This window comes from Necator americanus, chromosome I (assembly GCF_031761385.1).
Source record: "Necator americanus strain Aroian chromosome I, whole genome shotgun sequence".
Lineage (NCBI taxonomy): Eukaryota > Metazoa > Nematoda > Chromadorea > Rhabditida > Ancylostomatidae > Necator > Necator americanus.
The window spans coordinates 630,682-656,100 of NC_087371.1; the positions used below are offsets into that span (position 1 = coordinate 630,682).

Consider the following 25,419-nt stretch of genomic DNA (forward strand, 5'->3'; position numbering starts at 1 on the left):
TTTTGATTCTTGTCGCTTTCATAAACCCTAACTGGTAGATTCACAGCGTTAATCCAAAAAAGTTCACGAAATCGATGGTTGCTGAGGGTCATCATCGGCGAGCTATGTATGTTCATGGTCACCATCATCGATGACTACCTCGAATAATGAGATTCTGTCCATATCTAGGTTATGGGAGGAACTCGATGACCGCTTCTAGCAATGTTCCACTTCTTCCTCGCACTGTCTCGCTCTTCATTACCAGTCGTTTAAGTGTTGCTGTTCATGTTGTTCCCCCACTCCTCCCCCATTCCACTTCGCCACTCAAATGCTGTCTCGAATACCTGCACAATTTACCCCTATAAAGTGGGTGACTAGAGACTCAGGGATTTTATTACCCTAAAGACCGAACAGACCGAAACGGTGGTTCAGTGGACTATGTTTGTTGTACAGTAGTCAGAGAATGGTGCAATTAAAGGGATCACCCCACGAATCTGAGCTGGTGCAGATTTCAGGTGGAGTATTCGTATACGGGATGGGAGACTACAGAGAAGGGGGTGATTCCGTTCATTTCTTCCTAATTGCCGTAAAAAACGGCCCGGAAGATACGGATGGGACGGAATCACCCCCCTCTCCGTAGTCTCCCATCCCGTATACGAATATTCCACCTGAAATCTGTACCACCTCAGATTCGTGGGGTGATGCCTTTAATATGAGCGAAGTAACGAGTACAACTTGGAGGGTACAAGTGGTCATGCCACGAAAGTAACCATAATAGCGAACGGTACTTTATACCACGCCCCTTATTTATCATCGGCATCTATTGTAACCCGATATACCTTCTGTTTGATGTACAGTGGGGGCGTTTGTGGCGTGAGCGGCATAGCCAGCTCACTATGAAGTGGTTTAATTAGTGAGATTTCAAGTTCATTTGATTTTTGAGCACTATTGGGAATCGGGTCAGACGGTTGCAAGGGATAGAATGAAATTTGCGCTTTATATTATAGTATGTTCTGTTACGTTCCACAACAAAGAAGTTATTTCTTGGAACGAGTGAGTCAGATTCTATTGATCGGTGTCTAGACGCAGCCTTTCGTGAACTGCACTTTTTGTTTTGGTTCCTTTTTATTCGCAAAACACGAAGAACACGAACAAGATACGCAGATCTCCATCACTATAGGGATTGAGTAGTGTTCAGAAAACGCATAAGACATAGTTGATAAAACACGATGGTGACGATTTCGAGCGAATATTTCTACTCGAAAAAAGTGTTGTGGAGCGGGTCCTACTCATTTGCTAGATTCTTTCGCATACTGTGCAGATTTCACGTGCATCGAAAGTGCAAAATAATGAATCTAGCATTTGTCATTTCATACCAAAAGACACGCAAGCGGCGCAGCGTTCGATTACGTGCTGCCGCGCTCTCTGGCTGCCTCTACCTTTCCTTTCCATTTGTTGTAAAGGTATTTATTCGATAATCTAAACAACTTAATCTTACTTCTAATCTACTAGGTAAGAAGCTTTATTCCTATAGTCACGTAAATACTGTCATTTTGAAGGTTTGCTGCGTAAAATACCCAGTAACATATCGATTACTTTCATTTTCCCCTATATACCTTTGTTTTTCTTGGAGTTTGTACACACTATGGGGATGTCTTTCAAGCGCGGCACATTCTGCGCCTAACAGCTAGAAAGAATACGATTTCTTTGAAAGATCACTCACAAAATCAGACGGATAGTGCTTTATAGAAGCATGTGTTGCAAAGGAGCTTGTCACTGTTTTGTAACCAATAACTTAAATTAGAAAACGAACTGAGTGGACATCTATGTTTTCTTGTTATGTCAACGATGTTTAGGTGAAACTTTTTTATTGGCCTGACGTTTCGACAAACTCGTCTTTTTCAAAGGCCAGTTTCACCGACTAGCGGGGCTGGTAAACCACCGCGTTCTTAAAGATTGTCACCAAGATTCGCCTTGTTTGTCGAAACGTCAGGCCAATAAAAAAGTTTCACCTAAACCTTGTTGGCATAACAAGAAAACATAAATACACTATCAAATGCCGAGGTTTCAAGAAGAGAGGACTTGGAGATTAAGTGGACAACTACTCAGTGAACTAACTACCAGGTTTATCTACATCAGCACTATTCGTTTGATATGGTAAGTGACTCTTCGAGGAAATCCCAAATGATGCTATGGGAACAGTGTAAAAAAGAGAGCTTTGGAAATATAAGGGAGCGACGTACCAGGACTTCTCAGTAAACGCTATAAAACGGGTTCATAACGTGGTAGTGATGTTCTTAGGCCCAAAGGATTTATTGCAGATCAAATTGACCCGAGGTCTAGTCTGACCTCAAGTTGGTGGTAGGACTGGCAAGAATGTTTTAAACAAAATGAAGCAAAATGGTAAAAAAAAAACAGCATGGCAACTGTAATCGGTCAAAACGACTAGCGACGAGTGATGCTAGCAAGAGTACCCTACCCGGTCCTGACCGCTGCGCAACCGCGCCGTGCTTCGTGTCGTTTTGACCCGACTATATGGTAGGGTCAAAACGACATGAAGCACGTACGCAATTGCGTACGCAGCTTCTCTCGAAGCGCTCCGGTGGAGTGTGGCGGCTAGGAGCGTGATGAAACCCTTGGTGGCACCACTCGTCGCTACAATTTCCGGTCCCAACTGCTGCCTGTACTGCGCCGTTTCCCGCGCGTACGCAAATGCACCACAACTGCATTCGCATGTCTGTTTGACCCAACTATAAGTATTCGATTTTGAAGTCTTCAAGTCACCTTCACATGACACTGACAGCTAGTTATGATGCTTAGAATTGCTATTGTGCAGTTGAGTCCTTACCCAACTACAGTTCAGCCGTATCGTTCGATAGCACGACAGAAAAAGTATACAAAAGCATACAAAAAAAGCACAGAAAAGTATACAAAAGCACCCTGGGTCAGCTGTTTCTGCATAAAACAGAAAGAGAACTTGTATTCGAATTCTATGCTTTTGAGGACGTGTGTGGCGCAGTCGATTAGAGGTCCGCTGTAACCTCACGGTGGATGGTTTGAAACCGCCCTAGTCCCAACCATGTCATTCATCCCAACTGGGTCCATAAATTGGTACCAGATCAGTCTGGGAGAATAAAAACACTGAGTTGATCACTGGCTGGCCCCCGTGAGTCATTGTAAAGGCCAACACGAGTTCCAAAGCCTCAACAATTACGAATTGCAGTAGAACGCGTTAGCGCACCCCAAATGGATTGATGGCCCACTGACTTTATAGTAGGGTCAAAACGACATGAAACGCGTACGCAATTGCGTACGCGGTTTTTCTCGAGGCGGTACGACGAAGCGTGGTAGTTAGGAGAGTAGTGGAGCTCTTACTGGTATCACCCATCGCTGCAGTTTGCGACGGTCCCACCACGGTTCCAGCTCGGTTCCACCCGCTACCTCCACTGCGCCGTTTCGAGCACGTACGCAAATGCACCGCAACTACGCTCGTGATTCATGTCGTTTTGACCCGACTATACCTTTTACTTTATTCTATGCTTCTAATGATACGGATTGCAACAGATCCAAAAGGTTCGTATCCGAATCATAGGTGCCGAGCAGGCAGCAGCCGTATTTTATCCGTGGTCCCGTTTACAAATAATTTGAGGAGCTTCCTTACGGTGGGACTTTACAACTTCGATATCCTTTTACTTACCATATTTGGGGATTTCCTCTTTTGCTGAACACATGAAAATCGATGTTGTAGCGAGTGCAATTTCTGTACGAAGATTCCAGGAAATGGAGCTTGGACGCATTAAGTTAGAGATTCCGGATCCGCTGGATGATTTGTTCCCCTCAAAACGTGGTCGGTTAATAATTGAACGGTTTCATGAGGTCAGTATTCTATTACTTAAAGTCAGTTTTTTTTTTCATATGTTCCATGGTGAGACCAGTTATAATGTAGTCCATAGCTGGTGATAATGTGTTCAGTCGAATGAAGAAAATGAGGTTTTGTGAAGGGGGTGTGACCCAGCCTTTCGAAGAGATCGACATGGGCTGCATGTGGGTAGGGTCGATATTTATGTTTACCACTATTTCATTCGCGATTTACATCCGATTGAGGTGAGGGGTGTGTCAGGCAAGAAAGAGTTTCTTACCGTGAACGCACTGCAATCATTCGGGAAGACATAAGTGTTGGCAACTGGCAAGTATATTTTATAATTAACTTCTCTTTAGATCCTCGACAAGTATGGCTTTGATTTCGAGCTGCCAACACCGATTGTCGTTCGGGATTCAGGTTGTGAGCAGCTAGTTGTGGTAGTTTATGAAGTATGTCGATCTCCTTTTACTTCCGTAGCATACCTTGTTTGTGCTGGGAGCTCGTGAATGTCTTATATATTGATTTTTGTCTGTCGCAGCTCTCATATTGCCATCATGCATGCTATAGTCGGCTTCAAACGACTTGAAGTTCGGTGCAGATACCTAAGCGGCTTGGAGCGGTGCAGTGGAGCGTAACGGTTAGGATTGAGGGAGAATTCTTGCAAGCACCACTGATTGCTGCAGTTCACGATGTTTCCACCTCGATCACAATCGCTTGCTCCACCGCGAATTTCCTATCGCAGCCGCTTACGCAGCTGCACCGAGTTCCATGTCTTTTTGACCCGACTACCCCTAATTATGTTGTCGATGTTGCACTTGACATGCTTTTGAATGTCTGAAAGCTGTCTTTCAAAGCTTAAAAACTAAAGGCGTAGAAAAATTCTCCATCCCATTTTTTAACTAATAGAAAAGGGACTAGTGTGGCGCAGTCAGTAAGAGGCTCGGCTGCATTCGGAACCGTGCCTAGTGGCAATCAAATCCTCCACCCCGATAAAGATAAAGAGACGATAAATTGGTGCCAGACTTCTTCGGGAGCTCGACTTGAAACATCGGGTCGCATCAGCAATTCGTTCTAAGGCTGCATTCACAAACTTCAAACAATTCTGGAAATGAACTCTCTTTTCTATCGTTCACTTTAGAGGAACATTCTCTCCTGATAGTGACTTGTTCTAAAGTTTTCATACTAAAAGTTCCACCGTTTTGGTTCTGGCTTCACAAGCTCGTTTTCCCATTTTTCTTCCTATTCCATTGATTACAGCTTGTTTCCCTCTTTCCCTCTTTTCCTCTCTCTCCTCTTGAGTTGATAGGAGCAAATGTAAAGTGTAAGGAATACTTTAAAACGTAACAGAACTCAGTTATTTTAGTTGAACAGTCCTCCATCCTTGCTCCTTGCTACGATTCTCTGCTTTTTCGGGAGTCTACGAAAAACACAGCTGTCATTTTATTTTTATCCTACTCTCATAATTCACTCACCGAAATATTTCTCCACCAAAATTATGTAAGTTTGCTTCTTTATATCTTACTGTTCATTCGCCTTTCAAAATAGATGTAACCACAGATCATGTCACAAGTGCGTCCCTCTAAATGCCGTTTATTTCGGTAATATACAAGGAGGTGTGTTTTTTAATCATTGGGAGGTATGATGTTTCAAATATTTGTCCCCTGACCTCATTTGGATGTGATCTCTAATTGTTTAGTTCGACACGGTATGTTCAGATCTCTTATGGCAAGATGAGCTCCAATAACAAAGGTGGTGGCAAAAGTTGCAGGAAAAGGAACGGATGTATTCTGGCGGACTTTTTATATGATCAAAGCGAAATATTAAATATCCGTTTTGAGAATCGCGAAACTATGAGTAGGTTGTCCAATATTTCATGTAGTTATGGACGTGCTTGATTGGTGCAGTTAATTATCCTAGTTGTTGCAGGTTCCAGTCGCTCTTTTGAGCAACATTTTTCTGATAAGAAGTGCTATGGAATCGCTTACTACGAAATCGGGGTAGTGTTCTTTGTGTTTGGATGTGTTTTTCTTGTTTGAATGTTTTTCATTCGCTGAGTGTCGCTCATAGACAACGTTCGCGTTTCTTCGCTGGGTAATTTCACTTCTATTACACTCTGCGCACTCCAATTCTTTTATTTGTGAGGGGTGTTTCGAATTTTCTTTGTTCTTGTATGTACTCGTATTTTTTCCCTGTAGTAGAGTCGTTATTATGGGATAGTATGTATAATACGCAGTGGTGTGGTATCACAAGCTTTTGGATTCGGCTGTGCTGGGATTTTTCGAGTTGTCATTTCCATTATAGATGTGATCCGAGGATCGTAGAATCGTTGGATCATGGATCACCGTCGTTTTAAAACCAACATATCGCAAAATTTAGGATGTTGGGATCTCTTCACGAATATATAGGATAGGGGTTGTGGTCACGATCCTGATCGCGCTCAACTTCCCTCAATTATCCAGGAAAAAAGCAGAATGGGAAAACGGCCTTGTTGCATCGGGCCCTCCTACGAGACGCCTGATAACGCACCACTGCGTTCATCCCATTCACTCGCAGATGCGGCGCGCTTCTCCCTTTCCACGTCGTTTTTCTGAACAATTTTGGAATTGAGCGTTGTAGCGCTCATGCTCATGAACTACACCCCTAACCCTATGTATTCGTGGAGAGATCCTAACACCCTCTACTTCGCAGTATGCTAAGAGCTCAAAAAGACCTCAAGATCATTAGCCTTAAGCATTTTATGTAATTAAAGAAGTGTGAATTGAAGAACTAGCTGTTGACAAACATGACAAGTTCCCAACCCTATCAGATTAATGCTGCTGTTTTAATGGAAAAGTTTTTCTTGATTTTCTGTTTTTCAATCTTCTACACAGATTGCTGTCAGATTCGCCTACCTTTCATACGTCGAATAGTGGTGGATTGTACAGCTCCAGCTACTAATGATGAAAACTACAAACGTATTTATTTTGAACTCAACTGCCCTGTCATTGTGCGGAGAGGCTTCCGCTCCCTGAACGAAGTGGGTTGCTCTTTTCGTTTCTACTAAGTTGTCACTAGAGGTGTTTGTAATTTTTTGTTGCATTTTCTCTCTTCCCAATTTCGTTAGTCTTTCATTAGTTCCGTTATAATTGGAGAAACTATTGTTTTTTATAAATTCTTCCGCCATTCATGTTTGAGATAAAGTTCTGCTTTTTGGGCAGATAAAAGTGTGCGCTCGTGTCTAAAGTTACAACCGGCTGCAGCGGTTTAGTTCCTTGAAGCGTGCGTCGCTCAGAGGACTAAATTCAAGGGACGGAATACAAATGTACAGTACAATGTAGCTACCCGTTTTCTTTGCATTTTTTAGAGGAATAGACTCGAGAGAAGTTAGAAAATGAGTGTTTTCCGTTGTTTAAGATCCGTTTTTGAATTTACGAGAAACTCTGTTGGGGTCTTTGTCTTAACCGTTCCCAACGTTCCGCTTATTCCAAGGCGCGCAATGGATAGGAAACAGCCGCCGTCTAGCAAAAATTCTTGAAATCCTCTCAGAATTGGTAAAAACTGGTCTCACTGAAATCACAGTGGTGCCTCTTGAGGCAAAACTTATGCAAAACTCCCTTAGTCTAACTTAATCTGATCACAATCGCTGCGGTACAGACACGACTCAAAATCAAGGGAAAAAGTTGTGTCATCACAACTAATGACTTCTGTGCTGGAACCCCCCTCCCCAAAGAAGTGTAGAATTAAAAGTTCTTCTATGATTTGCTTTTGAAATTCCTCTAAACAGGTATTCCTTTTTCACAAGAACTTTTTATATTAAAATATGATGTTATCAACGCTCAACGACAGCTGTTAATTTTGCCTTTCTCTCGCGCTCATAGTTCGTTGTAAGGGAAAACAGGCAAAACATTTGGGATATGTCAGGGAACTGAGATGACAGTGGTGAGCTTACCTTTCTAAAGTGGCTTCAGTTTGTTTTTCTTCTGATCTCTGAGCAGCGTATCATTCATTGTTGGCTACGGAGCTTGGGAATTTCTGTGACCATGAATAGCAATGACTTTCTCGAACAACTGCTTATTATAGCTTCGAGTTTCAGAGGAAAGATGGAATGAAGCGCGTTAGGTGGCGAACTATCTGCAGAGGACGCACCGCAAACGATGTGCCTCATGATCTCGCTATTGCTGACAGCCCCATCTTCGCAGTTGAATTTGAGTCGTTGCAGGTAAGGAAGTGAATTAACACATCTGTTACTACTCATGTTTGTATTTGTTCAGCTTGTCACCTTATATGAAATTCTCTCTCGATTTCGCATGCGAAGCGGTGTTGGAATTGAATTTGCCAGTTATCCGGTACTACGATATTAGTATCGACATTATAATAATGGATAACACTGACCACCACAACATTGTAGATGGTCGACGTCCTGTACCACATCGATAACTGCCCTTATTCGCGTTGGACAAGGGACAATTCGTGTGTTAATGCTGCCACATCACCCGAAGAAACCATATTCAAAAAATTCTTGGCCAAGGCAAGCTTTGTTTCCGAATATTTTGGTGTTGTGATGCTTCTTGAATAGTTTCCAAGTTCTTTATCCGACCACCCATCGCCGCAGTTTGCGACGGTTCCAACACGGTTCCAACTGCTGCCTCCATCGCGCCGTTTCGAGCGCGTACGCAAATGTACCGGAAATGCACTCGTGATTCATGTCGTTTTGACCCGACCATAGCTCGAGTTCTCTGATATCTCATCCAACTTCGCCCCCCATTTTTGCCAAACCTCGATATCTTTTGAAGGCAGCATACCACGTATCTGGCGTCGCGGGAAAAGCTAGGGATGAGGTTGTAAACTGAGGAATCCGGGCTGGATCCGATCTCCCCTTAGTCATCGTAAAAAACGGCATGGAAGACACCGTTTTTTACGACGATTTCACTTGCAACGCGCCACCTTTGTACACATCGCATCCAGCTAGCGGTCGAGGAGCGGTTAATGAGGTCTCATCACCATCCCATTCGAGTAAAACCAAAGAATAGGCTGCTGAGGAGAGCGGAACGTATACGGAGAGGCGCGTTCGAACGCACTTCGTAGAGACTCAAGCCGGACTCAAGCCGGAGCAGGACCCTCGCCGCTTTTTTTTAAATGACGATTAGGGAAGGGAGAAACGGAACCCGGCCGGATCCTGCAATCTACAGTTTCACCTCTAGCTTTTCCCACAGATTCTTTGACCACGTCAGATTCCTGGTGCTGCCTTTAAGCTACACTGCGCAAGGGAGCGAGGTCTAAATATTGTGCGATATCCTTTGGTAGTGGTGTATCAATAAACTGTTAAGAAAGTGGATGTGAAATAGACCCCAAATCACAGAGCGCCAGGAATGGCGAAATCGAGGAGGTTTCAAACAGTAATTCAGAGTGACGAGGTCTCACCAAAATCTCGTTGGCAAACTGCTCAGTAGATAATTACTTGGATGTACTATAGGCAGTTAGAGAAGAAGACGTTAGCTACGACCGATCGAAATACAAAGACAGGCCTGAATGGGTGAAGGATATCGTGAAAGAGCGCAAGTTCTCTCTAACATACCTCATCGAGTGCTTGATTTCGAGGTATTTTTGTAGGGAAGTATTTGCTTTAAAAATTTAGTGTTTTTCATGTTTCAGAGGTGCAGTTGTGAAGGACCAGCTTTTATTGGATGTAGCAACATGGAGAGATTTTCTAACTGTTGTGAGCTGCTGCTACCTCAGGAATAGAGAAGTGGGACTTTTCTATGCTGTTAAGAAAGTGGATGATTTTTGAAGATTGTGTCACATCTCCTCATCGTTCAATTTCCTTATTGTGAAACTTAATTTCAGCGAGTTTCTAAGAATTTTTGCGCGACTATTATCTTCCACTTTCTTTCAAATTGTTATTTTTAGTTCTTTGTATTTATTATTGCGTATATCTATCTAGTTGCCGAACACAACTATCCTGTTTACTATCTCCTCCAAAATGAATGTTGTGGTCCCGTTGCACCGCGCTGCGCTTATGCAACCACATCAGCACGTTGTAGCCAGCGGTTGCCATCGAGTTGACACCATCGCTAGTTCCACAGCTCGAGTGAGGTTACCAATACCCGCATCGCAACCACAGTGCGCGTGATTTCAAAACCGCCGGCTTGTTTAGTAACAAGTTTAGTTCAAAACAAGTATCTTATGCGGAAAGTTTGAAGGAACAACACCGACGATTGCACAGTTGAGGTCGTACTGCTTCAGATGTAGTTCATTAAATTGCGGTTGCGTGAGCGGCTGAGGTCGAATTGGCGTGATTTGGCTTTTGGTCATCTTCGCAGTCGCGAAGCTGCTGGTTTTACCTAATTCTGCTCGTATCATTCTTGGTAACTCTGCAAATGGAACAGTGATCGGATTATGATGTTCAAGACCGTATTTTTGAAAAGGTTTCATTAAAGAAATACTGTTAATACAGTGATGCTACATGGGAGTGTATTCTTTTTTCATTGAAATACCTCAATTCACTTTTTGAATTTGCGGATGCACCTAGTAGGATGTTTTGATAAGTGGTTCTAACCTTAGGTGTGTCTCTCTGCTCTTGAGCGTATTATCACAATGATTGATGGAAAGAAAAGATTAGGATCTGTTACTTTGGTAAGTGACATGGATGTTTTCTTCTACATCGGCGCTACCTTCTCTTCATTCCGGAGAGTAATCTAGTTATTTCAGACCCTGTTGAATGAGTTTGAAGAAGAATGCAAACAAGGAATAACGTCAGAACTTTCGCCAGAGGAGAACAAATTTGGCTATCGGAAAGTGCGAAAAGTGGGTAAAGTACTCGTTGAACATCGTTGATTCTTCTCAGTAATGTTCGGAAGAGTTTCATGAGGGGAAAATGCAGTCTAGCCAGAAAATTTTGATTTACGATTAAAAATTGTGCATTTAAGTGCAGAAGGAGGATTACTTGCATAACAGTGATTGCGCGGATTTCCTTCCGTTATCTTTATTTTAGCAACTAAATTGAGTTCACATTTTTTTTCGAGAGATTTGAAGGTTAAGGGTCTTCTAGTAAATCGTTACAGCTCGTGATTACTCCAACTCGCATAATTTACGTGGTGCCTGAAACTTTAATGGCAAATCGGGTGTTGAGAGGGTACGACCATGACGGAACAAGAGTGCTACGCGTCAGTTTCAGGTTCATTCGTGACTTCGCTCTGTATTGGTTGCACTTGTTACTGGTTAATTTACTTGTTTTGAATCTAGGGATGACGACAACCAGCCGATGCGTTCATTTAAAACTTCCGAATACTTGATCAAAACTACGCTAAGGAATGCCATGATCAAGGGAATAGAAATAGCTGGTGAGAGCGCGTAATTCATCCTGTGCTACTGTTATTTGCTGCTACTCTTAAAAGCAGCACATTATTCTGCTTGGATCCGTTTCTATCAGAGTCTTTTCTCTGAATAAGTAATAATGTTAATTGAACACTCTTCACATGCGGTGTAATGGAAGTTAGATAAGTAAATAAAAACGACTCACTTCATGCATTCAAAACATATGTGAAAGATGGTTGTAACAATGAAAGCTGTGGATCGCACACATCCTGAGCATGAAGATCTTTCTAGGGTTTTGTTTCAAACATACTATATAGCTGTACAACTTTCAGAAAACACTACTGAAATCTCTTCAACATTTTTGCATTCTGTGGTTTTTTGCAACTCAATTTTCCGGGTGTAAATGGCGTGACTGAGATTCGACCGTGATGAGAGCGACGCTGAAGGTTTTATCCGCATGAGAAGCTTTCAGCGTTGCTGGCTTATGTTTGTCTCAATTAAGGAATGTTATAATGTGATAGAGTTGGATTCCAAAACGACTTCTCAAGACACAACAGAAATTCAGAGTGGGTGCAACACTTCCTTCTTTTGAATGTCTGATGAAATATTTGCTTTTATTGCGGCTCATCTGCATTCGTTATAATTCCTACAGAAATCTAAACCCTTTAGTTTTTTAGTGGTAAAACTTTAGAAATTATGCACATTGATAACATACTTATTCAATAATTGATGCAGCACTTCGTGGGTTCACCTTAAATTCATCTTGTATATATTGTCGGTGCTTTCTTAACCAATTTTACCGCTGCCAAGATAAACAGTAATGCAGACAACTCATGTGTTCTGAATCGGCTGTGGGTTAAAGGCATCACCCGACGAACCTGGAGTGGTACGGATTTCCTTTGGAGTATTCGTATACGAGGTCGTAGATTATGGGGAAGAGGGTGAATCCGTTCATTTCTTCCTAATTGCCATAGAAAACGGGCCGGAAGATATGGCTTCGAGCGTTCCGGCGCACTATTTTCTACAAGGAGTTCAATTGGAGCGCGCCAGCCGTGTGCGGCGCCGCATCTTCCGGACCGTTTTTTACGGCAATTAGGAAGAAATGGACGGAACCACACTCTTCTCCATAATTTACGACCCCGTATACGAATACTACACCGGAAATCCGTACCACTCCAGATTCGTGATATGCTGTCTTTCATCAAATATAAACTCTGGTGTGCACTATTACAGGCTGCAGGCTAACTTATTCATAACTTTCTGATACTGCGACTTAGCCATTCTATTTTTTTATTTCTAGGGAGAAATTTCGGCTATTTGGGCAACTCCAACTCTCAGATGCGAGACGGGGGAGCGTATTTCATGGAGAAGTACTCATACCGTCAATGGTTGGAGTACAAAAATCAGCATGGAGAGCTACCGCCACCGACATGGCAACCGAAAATTGACCATGTCCGTCTTAGCTTGGGGAGGTGCATTGCTCGTTGCCTCTGCATGCGATGCAGCCAGTCAGCTGGGTTTTTTTCAGCTTCAAAAGAATGGAAAACATCTACAAGTTGATGGCGCGGCTTGGCCAGTGCTTCACGCAGAGCAAGGTTAACAGAAGTTGCGCATGTCTAACTAATTATCGTATTTTTTGAAGCTAACAATGCTCTACTCTTTATTCTGTAATTGCTTTTGCTTGTTAAGGAGTCGAATGTAGTTTTTGAAAGAAGTGAGTATTGTGTCATACCTGATGTTGTCGGTGGATGCAACAAAGCAGGGTATGTGATAGATGTATATATTTATTTTATTTATTTTTTTTTTAATATATTTTTATTATTATGAGGAATAGCTAGAGACTAACGGAGTATTGCCCATGTTCGACTGTCTTTGAATCTCGGCATGTTGAAACGTAGTTTTAACTGATTTCCTTGAGCTGTAGCCAAGATTGGTATCGATCTTTATTAAACAGCGGCTAACGTTTCGGCGATATCGCCTTCGTCAGAGCCTGGAAAACTCAAAGCCATTAGTGACCTATCCCCTCAAGCGCCTCATCACCCTACAGAAAGCACCCAAACGGTAAGCAAACTCAAACAGCAACACATAGGCTAGTACTTACCTCATTAGCTAGACTTGTTAACTCAGCAGACCACCACGTACCACAACTACGAGTCACAAGGGTTTTTATATAGGGACCTCACGGCCCGCCCCGTAGATCAAAACCCGCATAAGTCTTGATACGGGGATAACTCGTTTGTGATCGCAATGCACTCATCCTTCTTGTTCATTTTTGGACTTTTGGCGTTTATCCAAAAGGCCTCTAGCGTTCTGCGTGCTGTGATTTCGGGCTCGTAGGATAATATACGAACTTCTACCTCTACTTCGGAGTTTGGATGACATATTCTACGGTGTGCTCCAAGTGGGGTGAAGGTTTTTGATTTTGCGAGTCCGTCTAGATGCTCCTTGACCCTAATACACAATGGGCGTCCCGTTTCCCCTATATAATCGTCACCGCACAACCTGCACGTGATACGATACACCACTCCCGATATCATGCAATCACCCTCTCTGCCATACGGGCAAACCACGCAGCTGGGAGTTGTGCAGAGTCGATCATACACACGGTTACGTACCAGCTTCGCCTTGAGGTTTGCTGGAGGTATTTCCACAACCCTCACGTCATTCCTTAGACCCGCTTTTCGTAGACAGCCCCGTACTGCTCTGCTCATATCATCAGATATATAAGGTAAACAGAAAGGGATCTTCTCTGGGCCATCCACTACGTTGGGTCTTCGAGAGGGATACCGTGCTTGTCGGGTAGCACCATCTCCAGCTGGGTATCCATTGGACATTGCTACTTTATGGGCCACATTTATAGACCATGCTTTTTCGGGAGCCTAAATGTGGCCCATAAAGTAGCAATGTCCAATGGATACCCAGCTGGAGATGGTGCTACCCGACAAGCACGGTATCCCTCTCGAAGACCCAACGTAGTGGATGGCCCAGAGAAGATCCCTTTCTGTTTACCTTATATATCTGATGATATGAGCAGAGCAGTACGGGGCTGTCTACGAAAAGCGGGTCTAAGGAATGACGTGAGGGTTGTGGAAATACCTCCAGCAAACCTCAAGGAGAAGCTAGTACGTAACCGTGTGTATGATCGACTCTGCACAACTCCCAGCTGCGTGGTTTGCCCTTATGGCAGAGAGGGTGATTGCATGATATCGGGAGTGGTGTATCGTATCACGTGCAGGTTGTGCGGTGACGATTATATAGGGGAAACGGGACGCCCATTGTGTATTAGGGTCAAGGAGCATCTAGACGGACTCGCAAAATCAAAAACCTTCACCCCACTTGGAGCACACCGTAGAATATGTCATCCAAACTCCGAAGTAGAGGTAGAAGTTCGTATATTATCCTACGAGCCCGAAATCACAGCACGCAGAACGCTAGAGGCCTTTTGGATAAACGCCAAAAGTCCAAAAATGAACAAGAAGGATGAGTGCATTGCGATCACAAACGAGTTATCCCCGTATCAAGACTTATGCGGGTTTTGATCTACGGGGCGGGCCGTGAGGTCCCTATATAAAAACCCTTGTGACTCGTAGTTGTGGTACGTGGTGGTCTGCTGAGTTAACAAGTCTAGCTAATGAGGTAAGTACTAGCCTATGTGTTGCTGTTTGAGTTTGCTTACCGTTTGGGTGCTTTCTGTAGGGTGATGAGGCGCTTGAGGGGATAGGTCACTAATGGCTTTGAGTTTTCCAGGCTCTGACGAAGGCGATATCGCCGAAACGTTAGCCGCTGTTTAATAAAGATCGATACCAATCTTGGCTACAGCTCAAGGAAATCAGTTAAAACTAACGGAGTAGTTTTTTTTTTTTCGAGGAAGCGACTTTTTTCTATCATCCGTTCTTCATCTCATCATAATTACGACATTTCAGGGACAGTTACATATTTAGTGACGGAGTTGGTATGATGAGCAAGGGTTTTGCGCAACAAATTGCGGCTGATATGATGCTGGGGAAATGTCTGCCGAGCTGCTTCCAGGTGTGTTATTCAGAAGAAAAAAAAGGAAATATGTTATATGAGAACTGAGGAGTTTGCATGCGAGGAAATTCTGAGTATTATGTCAGGATTAAGGAAAAATTGTTTCCTGTTCTAATTTTCTCTCAGTAGTGAATTTTTCAGGATAGCTATTAGTGATCGGTGCAAGCAGTTCTCATGAGGGAACCGATCTTTCACTAAGTGATTTTTTTTAACAATCTTTTTTTCCAGTTCCGATTTCGTGGGATGAAAGGAGTTTTAGCTGTAAATCCGTTATTAGATGATGTCGCATCTTGGGCAGTGAACAACGGTTTAAGCAAGGAAGACCATTTTTTTGGCAGTTGGGTCTTGAAAATGGTTTTTCGAGAGAGTCAAGTCAAGTGAGTTGAATCAGTCTGCTGTGAAACAGATTTGGAGTATTTACGTACAGTAAACAGAAATGTTTTGGAGGGGGTAACACATCTTTCGTCCTAGTTTCCAGCAAGGATATTAGAGATATTTCCTTCCAAATCATTAGAGATTAAATAAGGGCTCATGATGGCAAAATTCGTTTTTAAACGGGCCGCTCTTTTAGATTTGATATATTGAGGTCCTCGTAGAACGGTAATTTAAAACGAGTCATTGTGGTGCTTGCTGTATGTGTGGGTTCAGCGAAACAGATATTGAACTGGGAGAGAGAAATGTTTTCATTGTTTTAATAACGTACCAAGGTGCCAAAGTAATTGATGGCTGGTACATCGGCACAGATGGCTCAAATTTTGCTGTTACGCATTTTGTTACGCATATTCCTGCTACCGCCTATTGATTTAATATTTTTTTGTGCTTGATACTGCGTACTGTAAGGTTGCAACACTGAAGCTGTGTTCACTTCGATGTATTATGCGAAAAAGAATATCTGGAAGATAGTCTGAAGACCTTGAACGCGAAAGCGAATAGCAGGATCCATCTCTTCTTTTCGTCCACCATCTATTATTTTTAGCTCTAATGTTGATTCTGGGATTATTTACGTCCAATATTTTTAGCAGGGCTGTTTTGCAGACCAACCGTATCGTTAAGGTCAGTTTTTGTTCTCTGGGTAACGATCGTTAAATACTTCGAGATTACACTGTAGGTTATCTGCAAATTGAGATGCAAAGCGACAAATAAAGGTCTGGATGGTACATTCGACAGATACTTCAAACTATTGTTGCTTTAAACAGTAATGATTGCTCGTTGTAATTTCGATGACTTCTTCATTTTAGGTTCTTAACAGATCGTGGAGAGAAGGAATCTATAGAGATTGTGAAGTACTCGGGTCCATCCGCCGTTGCTCTGAACAAGCCTCTCATATCTATCCTTGACCAGGTATTCATTTGATTTTTCAGGGTTGAAAAATAATTCGGTGGCCTTTTTGTTCAAAATCAAAACGCTTCAACTAAAAACTTAGAACTGCATGGAAATAAGAAGTATTGGCAAAGTTTCAGATCCTGTTTGATAGAAAATTTCTTGGTCATTACGACATTGTTCTGATTTCTCAGTTTCATTGATTTTTTTCTTTTGAATCATTAAATTGGAGCCTGAAGTGGAAAAAATGCGTTTTTGACATCATTTTTTCCTCGGTTAGTCGAGGCAATAAGACTGTACATTACATTTGTGCTTTATATAAAAGAGCAGTGCCTGAAAACTCCACCTGGCGTTTGTCTTAGCGCTTTAAAAATAAGAATTTTGACCTCAAAAACGGATTATATGCCGGCTCACCGATTGCCGTAAGATGAGGGGAAATTTTTTAAAATCTTTTTCTTCAAACAAATTAACCACTGCAGATAAATCGACGGTGCACTCTCCGTACTTATTCCTCTTTCCTCGCTCGCAACGCCTCCTACCCATCATTCTATAGGTTTTTTCGATGGCATGTATTCTTTACGTTGTTTTTTTTGTTCCTTTTAAGGTTCTCATGTCTCATTCAATGCCTTCGTGATGCAGTTAAAATCTCAACAACAGCTTCGACATCTCCAACATTTAGTTTAAAGGCATGACCCCACGAATCTGAGGTGGTACGGATTTCAGATGGAGTATTCGTATGCGGGATCGTAGATTATGGAGAGGTGGGTGATTCCGTCCTTTTCTTGCTAATTGGCGTAAAAAACGGCCCGGAAGGTGCGGCGTGTGCACACGGCTGGCGCGCTCCAATCGGACTCGTAGAAAATAGCGCACCAGAACGCCCAAAGCCGTATCTTCCGGGCCGTTTTTTTACGGCAATTAAGAAGAAATGGATGAAATAATCCCCTCTCCTTAATCTACGATCCCGTATACGAACACTCCACCTGAAATCCGTACCACCTCAGATTCGTGGGGTGATGCCTTCAAATGCGGAAGGCAGAGGCTGTCAAAAATGCTCCATTTTCTCATATTTATACTCCATTTTAATGACGTGAAAAAAAGAGTCTAGAAAAGTAAAAAATTAATCTCCTACTGTCTTGTAAGGCAAAAATTTACTATCTATCCAATGGTACATAACATTTTGCCAATACTTTTATTTCTGTGTGCACTTTTAGGTTTGAAAGGAAGGCGACGGATTAATTCTCGACACATGCCAACACAGTAAGTAACTACAGAAACACAAAGGCAAACTTTTAAAGCAGTTTTCCGTTCGTAACACTTAATGGTGCCTAACATCTGACTCGTAATTCTACCTGAAACGCAGCAACTTAATATCCTTCTTTCTGGCTGAAAAGACTACATTTTGCATTTTACTCTTTCATGTATGGACACATCTATCTATATTGTTTGCAATGCGGAAACAATGATAATAGGTTGAGTGTGAGTGAAAGGAGAAAAAAGGAGGAGTGCTGAATATTTGTCACTGTTAATCAAATTAATCAAGAATTTGATGCTTCATTTTTATGTTATTTTGCTTATTTAGCTTCTTATACAGTACACCACAAAAAATATTCGCCAGTAAGCAACACTGATAAGATCTGGTTTCTGCACCGTTTTGAATATTCTATTGGTAGGTATGCAAATCGTGAGGAAGGAAATTACGTATGGAAGACGACGTGCTCCTGATTTATTGTTATAGAGGAGTAGATAGAAAGCATTGGTGATGGGATGAATGTATGGAAGTGTAGTGGGTGCTCTTATACCAGATATTTAGGAAAAAGGTGTTGGAAGCCTTAACATTGACATTCTGTGATTATTATTATTATTTATTTGAAACTATTGTAAGTTTAATTTATAATTCTTAGGAGTCGTGGACTCGTCTTAGCTTCATCTTTGAACAAATCAGAAAATAAGAGAACGACAGTAGCGCTTTTGTTTTCCCTACAGTACTTGTGCTTCTAATAGCATTCCTTGGAACAAAAAGCACAGTAATGGTAGGTGTCGGAGATGCAGTCACACGAGTGTCACATCAGAGTGACTAACAGAATCGAACAATTGGCCGAGGAGCACTTAAGGAGTCTCGCTCGATCGCTACTGTACGAGAAGGAGTGCAGAAATACACTAAAGGTAAGCGTTACTTGTTTTTAAATGATTGTCTTCTATCAATTAATTGCTTTTTCAAGGAACTCCCTCTACGAATACACATAGATCGACTGTCCGTAGTGGCTGGATTCAGTCTGAGTACTGAGCCCTTCTTTCGTTCTTTGGTGAAAGCTAAAGCCAATTATTTCATCGGTGTGTTGCTTATGACGCCAGAAGAGTGATATTTGATACGGTGCTTTTTTAGTGAAGCATATGCGTAGACAGCAGTTCCCTATTCCAAATGACAAGGCGAGAACCATGTTTGGCGTCTTCGATGAAACAGGGCAACTGCAGTACGGTCAGGTATTTGTGCAATACACGGTGCACATTAATCTGAGAAATCCTCCTATATCTGCCTCGAGGAAAGTGCTGACCGGTAGGTAATGCTTTCGTATGTGTAAAACTCATCGCCTCATATCCTTGCGGGAAAATCTTAATGAACTTGTTCCCGTTTCGGAATTGTCTAAACGGTTAAGGGAAAATTATGCTGACCAAAAGCCCTTCGTTGGTAGCGGGTGATGTTCGGATTTTCGACGCTATCGATGTTCCCGATCTCCATCACTTCTGCGATGTGATAGTTTTCCCACAACATGGGCCTCGACCTCATCCGGACGAAATGGCAGGTTAGCACTACAGTGATTATTGAGTTAAATGTGTTTTTAGTAGAAACTAAGCTATCCAGTTAATTAACTAACTAGTGGCAACGATGTCGATTACTTTTTGGTCTTTCCGTTAATTAATTGGCATACATAGTGTTGATGGTGTATCACAGTCAGAAATGCGGTGACTGAGATCGCTCCCAATCATTAGAGCATCTGTTTAGGATCAGATCTCGATGGTGATGAATATGCAGTCATTTGGGACGAGGAATTAATGTTAGAGAAGAGCGAAGAGGCTTTTGACTACACTGCTGAAAAGGCGGAACAAAAGCCCATTAACAAAGAGACAATGGTATCCAGGAATAAATGAATTCACATTAGTCGCAGAATTCATCCGTGACTGTTGTGATTTTATTCTTTGCTTGTTATTTCAACCAATTTATTCAAGAGTGAAGAAATGGTGGATTTCTACACTAACTACATTATCCAAGATTCAATAGGTGTAATTGCCAATTCTTTCCAGTTCCAGTCGGATCTTTACGGAGTTAAATCGGAGGTAATTTTTTCGAGCGTTTCGGTTTTTCCTTGTGTGTTCGTAACCTTTTCTGTTTGAATATACATGCATAGATTTGCGGGGCTTTGGCAAGAAAATATTCTCAAGCGGTAGATTTTCCGAAGACTGGGCGTGCTCCATCGCCTCTAACCAGGGACTGGTCAGCGGGTAAGTGTATAGAAATTCATTGTTCATGTATGTATGCTTTTCTTCGTCCCATTTTCGTTGGTTTCAGATGGCAAACCGCCTGAAAAACATGAACGGCAGCCTGACTACCATTTCACAAACGATTTCCGCTTTCCATCATACAGAAGTGAAAGACTACTTGGGAGTGTTTACAGGTTCTGCTTTAATTTTTCAGAACACTCAGCATTAAATTGAACACCTTAATGTCGAATTCCAGAAATATTAGAGCTCTCGATGACGTGCGCAAAATGTCACAAGACGAAGGGTGGCCTGCATTAGAATGTGACGAATACATTGTTGTAGATGGTTGGACGGATGCTTTGGAACTTGCGAATTATGAACTAAGCCGTTATAACGGACGGCTTCGGGTATATAACTTTTTGCTACTCTGTTTTTATCATATTGAGTCTAAATCCTGGATGTTATGGAAAATTTTGATTATGGCGATAGAGAAATACGTCGAAGATGTTTTACACCCTCCCCCTTTACAAAAGAGCTTGGGCATCTTAGTTACCAACTGTCGCGCCTCACAAAATCTACCTTTTTTGTTAAGAGTTGTGAAGAATAAGAAGCGTACTTGAGCAATACCAAGCGAGAGACAAACTAATATGTTTAAAGTTTGAGTTAGCCAACAAGGACTCCGATTTCGTCGTGGCTCACAGACGTAGATCTTTTCTGCTAACTTTGTAATTGTTAATTGGAACTAGTAAAGGAAAAGCGGGGGTTTTGGCATTTCTAGGTTTTTAGAACGTATGTACCACTGTACATAGATTTCGTAATTTTTTAAAATAGAATTCTGAGAAGAAAAATGAGATTAATTTTTGCCTTTAGGAATTTTTTAAGAGCTAGCTCCCCGATATCCATGTAGCTATGGCCAGTAAGAGTCTGACAAGCTCGTTGTTTTCTTGAATTTCTTGGAATTTCTAACAACATCTTCCATGCTACTCTTGATATTCAAGGTCATAATGGAACACTACAGCATTAAGTCTGAAGCAGAAGTGTTCTCCGGTTGTTTTCTCGAGATTCGACATCGCATTTCGGATCGCGATCAGGACGATATGTCTTTTTTCACCACGAATGATATCATTGAGATGAAGATCACGGAACTCTTCCGGAGTTTCAGGGAGGAGTTTTTCGAAGTACTTTCGTTTTCGCAGCTTTTCTTCAGCAATACCTTCCGTCATGCGTGCTTTTCAGGAGTTTGGAGGGTGGACCAACTGCTTGGAGCAAGTTAGTAATCCGTATGAAGTGCTAGGGAATGTTCTGAATCACCACACTAACAATCCATCTTTGCGGATGCAGAAGAAAGCTGTCGCATACTATCGCGCATGTTACGGTTAGTTATGCTTTTTATTTCATCATGGAAAGCTGAAAGATTTGCCTTCAAAATCAAAAATTTTCACAAATTTCTGTGAAAAATTGGTGCAGTGAAGTTGTCCCACGTTTATTTTGAATAAATTTCAGAGCTGGCGAAAAAAAGCGGCGAACTGCTTTTATCCTTTGCATGGTTGGCATACGATGTTCTAGCCGTGGTGAAACAGCGAAATATAGTCAAGGATGAGAATTACTGTCCGTCAACATTTCCCCTATTCGAAGTGAGTGACACATTCCGTCTTTCAGAACGCTGTATGTTGGATAAATGCATTCAACGATGCAAACTAGGGTGAACCATTTCGCCGCCCCGACTTGAAATAGAAACTGGAAATCGCAATGAGCACTTCGGAATTTCCCAAAGACGAGTTATTGGTGATCGACAAAATCAAGATATTCTTAACTAACTTCGTCCAATATCCCCGAACATCAAGAAGGAAGAACCCGGACATCGTTCAACTCAGTGAACGACGTCCTACTCGCGCAGCTCTCTTAAGCCAAGCTCGTTAAAACTCTTCGGTTGAATTATTAGGTTGAGTCGAAAATTCTCGGACAATCTGGTAGTGGTGACTTCTAGAGATCATCACTCAGCAAAGAGCTAAGGAAAATGGACGCGTTAGCTACCTTTTGATCAGACAAGCAAATTACTGCGTTTTTAGTATGATTATGTGCTGTCGTTTGTCACCAGCTTTCAGTAGGAATGACTGTGTTCAACTTGCATTCGCTTTAAATGTCGGTTGTTTATTTTAAAATAATATCAGTTATATTCAGTCATTTGCGAACTAGCAGCTTCGACTTTGCAGATCCTTTCATCTCAGCTGGATATCTACTACAAACAGAATGAAGAGAAACTGAGTATCTTTGTGCAGTATGTCGCTATGAACTCACATCTACGCCGCTACATTCAGTGTTATCCCGGTGATTTATTTTCTGATTACTTCGAGTGACTTTGCTTTAAGAATAACTGTAATGAACATAACTCAATGACTTATTTTGGACAATGATCTGACAATTTCAAATTTAGCGGATCTTTTCTCTTCAGGGTTAGATCGCATATTGTTCGTGGTCGCTATGTGGGCTGTTCGTAATCGTTTGGTGGTCGGATGTCTCCACTTCGAACACTTGTGTATACTACTAGTTTTATTCGCCACTGGTAGAATTGCCGGCTCTATGAACATATTTCAACCTCTGTTGGACGTGGTAATTATGGTCCTTTCGGCGTATCACGAAGTTGAACGTGTCGGGATCTGTCCACGAATGGATATGGTAAAGGTGCAGTTTGCGAGTTCGAGCGTAATAAAACTCGATTCCTCCTAGCAATCCTGAAAAGGGCATGAGAAGCAGCGGCCTCATGTGATTTCGTCTCCCCAACGATACGCTTCATCACCGATGTGAAGAGGGATCCAGCAGAATGATATAATTTCATCCAAAATATTTACTGCCACTCTCAAGAACGCAATGCGAGTTACAAGTGTTAATATAGGGAGGGCAATCTGTAACGGACCTACGGTTGAGCGGTTGCCGCAGTTTCTACTGCTTAAGAATAAAGGATAAAGTTTCTGGCGTTAATCAATCCGCTTGGGATGCGCCACCACTTCAATTCAGAATCGTCTGAGGTTTACGAACGTGTAACTCGCCTACACAATGACTTGCGGGAGCTATCCGATGTGTCAAGTCAGTGTTTTTTTATCCTCCCAGACAAGTTTGGTACCAATTTATCGACCCCCGGAGGGATGAAAGGCTTGGTGAGCACTAGCGCGAATTCGAACCTCCGAACGGTCGTGCAGTCAGCGGAACCTCTAACCGCTACACTACGCCTACCCTTTTCTACTGCTATTAGAGTTAAATCAGTTGAATTGGAGACGTTGGAGGACTACCACGCTCATACTTCTGTACTGCACTTTTCCATCGCTCCTGGCATCGCCAATTTCGTGATACGTCACCAATGATTAATTTATCTGGTTAATCTTGATGGATTATACACCTCGCATAGCTCGACGGGGCAGAAATCGAAGGTAACGAGCCTATTGCACCAACCAGTGAGCAGTATGTTCACATGCTCGTGTCATTCTATGAGTACTTGGCGTCGAGGGAGTTCAGAAAGCTTCCACATCTGTCCTTTACTAGTTTGGGATGCTCCTCAATATTTTTGCGAGGACAGTGGCTGCCCATACATGAAGTAAATATTTTTTAAAGTATTCTATTTCTTTTGTGTTTGATCAATGCTGCATTTTTTAAGGCAGCTGTGAGAACATATTATAATCTAGTGTTCAACATGCAGTTTGGAGAACTGACAGATATGGAACACATTGATCCCTCAAGAGATATATCAAGTCAGGAGTGGGACCCATTTGTTGTAGAATTACCAGGTTTCTTCTTTTCTACTTTCGTACAGTTTGATTTCTCTGACCTCGGATTATTCTTTATAACACTTTATAACTTTACTACGATAAAATGTAATTTGAATAATTTGGATGGGACCGCTGTCTTTCGAGTCTTTCTACTTCGGTTTTAGTTTCGTACCTGTGCCTTGCTGCTTTGCTTTTAAAAATAGTGATTGCATCTTATGAGATCATCCATCCTCATCGATGTTTGAATCCTCTGAATATCTCGATGAATATCTGGGAAATAAAGAAAAATATACTTTAAATATTCCGGACTATATTGTTTTCTTTATTTTTTTTTTTACAAAAAATGCAAAGGCAGTGCTGCTGCGCTGTTCTGATGGAAAGAATATGAAGATTTTTTAATCCAAATTTCTATTTAATGATCTCACTGTCAAGAACAGTATCCTCAGTAGAAAGAAGATCCTATATTTTTTGCCAGGAAGCAGAAATAAACAAATAAATAATTGACAAATGACAGTATTTGTTGTCGATAAATAAATAATAAAATTCCCCAAACGCCCAAGAAAATCATTTGCTAGTATTCTTGGATCGCGGTCATTCTACTTGTCACTTTTTCCTGTAGGTGAAATGAATCCAATATTGCGATCTATTTTCTGGAGAAACATCGCACAGGATGAGAAAATATTTTTTCCTTTTAGAAGATATAAATGAGCAGCTGATGAAGTTACGCATTGTGGAAAAGACCGGTGTAACAGATTTGTCTATTCGTCGTCGTTCAGGAGCGAAAAGTGGAGGTAAGCTGAAAAATCATCTCAACTTATAGATCTAGGAATACCGACAGAAAACGAGTGACTTTTTAGCATGGTTTACTGTTTCTGCACGTGGAACAGTGCACAGTCTATGTGAACTCAGAGATCTCCTCACTGCAAAGTCCCTCATTAAGACGTCTGCTCGAGGAAGAGAGATATCTGCTCTCTTACCTCAATTAGTTTATGAGAACATCATGAGTCGATAGCTTCAGCATTCGGTTATTATTGACAGTCCCAACCTTGATGAATATCGGTTGTGGACGAGACGATGTGGAGAGATGAATATCGGCAACAATAGTTTTTCTGTACACATAATAATGAGTATTCTACACATTTCATTACGGGTACTTCGTTGTTTGTTCTCTATGTACTATGTATAACGGAGTATGGTAGAAAAATAACTCGACTTGTAGTGCAAATGCCGCAAACGATTGCGTTCGCTGTAGTCACCTCACTAGCTCCAGCTAAACTGCGGAGTTGAGTGAGGGTCCCACCGCGCATTTCTGCACCGTCGGTTGCACAATTGCACCACAAATCATCTCAGGTGGTTCCGACCAGATTGTATTTAAAGGCATCACTCCACGAATCTGAGGTGGGTACGGATTTCAGGTGGAGTATTCGTATACGGGATGTGAGACTATGGAGAGGAGGGTGATTCCGTCCATTTCTTCCTAATTGCCGCAAAAAACGGCCCGGAAGATACGGCTTCAGGCGTTCCAGCGCAATATTTTCTACAAGGAGTTCGACTGGAGCGCGCCAGCTTTGTGCGGCGCTGCATAGTCTCCATAGTTTTCCATCCGGTATACGAATACTCCACCTGCCTTTAAGGCTCAAATGGTTGTGTGCTTTATCTCTCTACGATGTTTATGGTGAAGATTTTTATGATCACTGT

The 25,419-nt window shown here is 42.0% G+C and overlaps 1 protein-coding gene across 2 annotated transcripts; it reads left to right on the forward strand.

The window, feature by feature from the left end:
- Positions 1 to 1,328: 1,328 nt before the first annotated feature.
- On the forward strand, positions 1,329 to 24,973 carry RB195_004073 (uncharacterized protein; the record flags this gene model as incomplete). 2 transcript variants are annotated; one of them, XM_064178557.1, is made up of 43 exons in its annotated part: positions 1,329 to 1,442; positions 3,757 to 3,855; positions 4,198 to 4,290; positions 5,205 to 5,338; positions 5,399 to 5,477; positions 5,557 to 5,695; positions 5,768 to 5,838; positions 6,723 to 6,857; positions 7,914 to 8,039; positions 8,092 to 8,166; positions 8,229 to 8,348; positions 9,294 to 9,418; positions 9,473 to 9,566; positions 10,382 to 10,453; positions 10,529 to 10,624; positions 10,882 to 10,994; positions 11,063 to 11,160; positions 12,435 to 12,606; positions 12,663 to 12,729; positions 12,824 to 12,897; positions 15,058 to 15,163; positions 15,392 to 15,540; positions 16,402 to 16,504; positions 18,518 to 18,646; positions 18,703 to 18,814; positions 18,867 to 19,037; positions 19,138 to 19,284; positions 19,485 to 19,612; positions 19,709 to 19,816; positions 19,888 to 19,981; positions 20,049 to 20,154; positions 20,217 to 20,367; positions 20,959 to 21,138; positions 21,197 to 21,335; positions 21,464 to 21,594; positions 22,174 to 22,288; positions 22,413 to 22,570; positions 23,364 to 23,549; positions 23,610 to 23,739; positions 24,417 to 24,512; positions 24,579 to 24,663; positions 24,760 to 24,871; positions 24,941 to 24,973. In XM_064178557.1, 43 exons carry the CDS (start codon positions 1,329 to 1,331, stop codon positions 24,971 to 24,973), a joined length of 4,965 nt encoding a protein of 1,654 aa, XP_064033043.1. The 2 variants fall into 2 exon arrangements, with proteins under 2 accessions (XP_064033043.1, XP_013298885.2); XM_013443431.2 differs by lacking the exons at positions 1,329 to 1,442; positions 24,760 to 24,871; positions 24,941 to 24,973 and having other exon boundaries at positions 3,760 to 3,855; positions 24,579 to 24,733.
- Between the last annotated feature and the right edge of the window lie 446 nt (positions 24,974 to 25,419).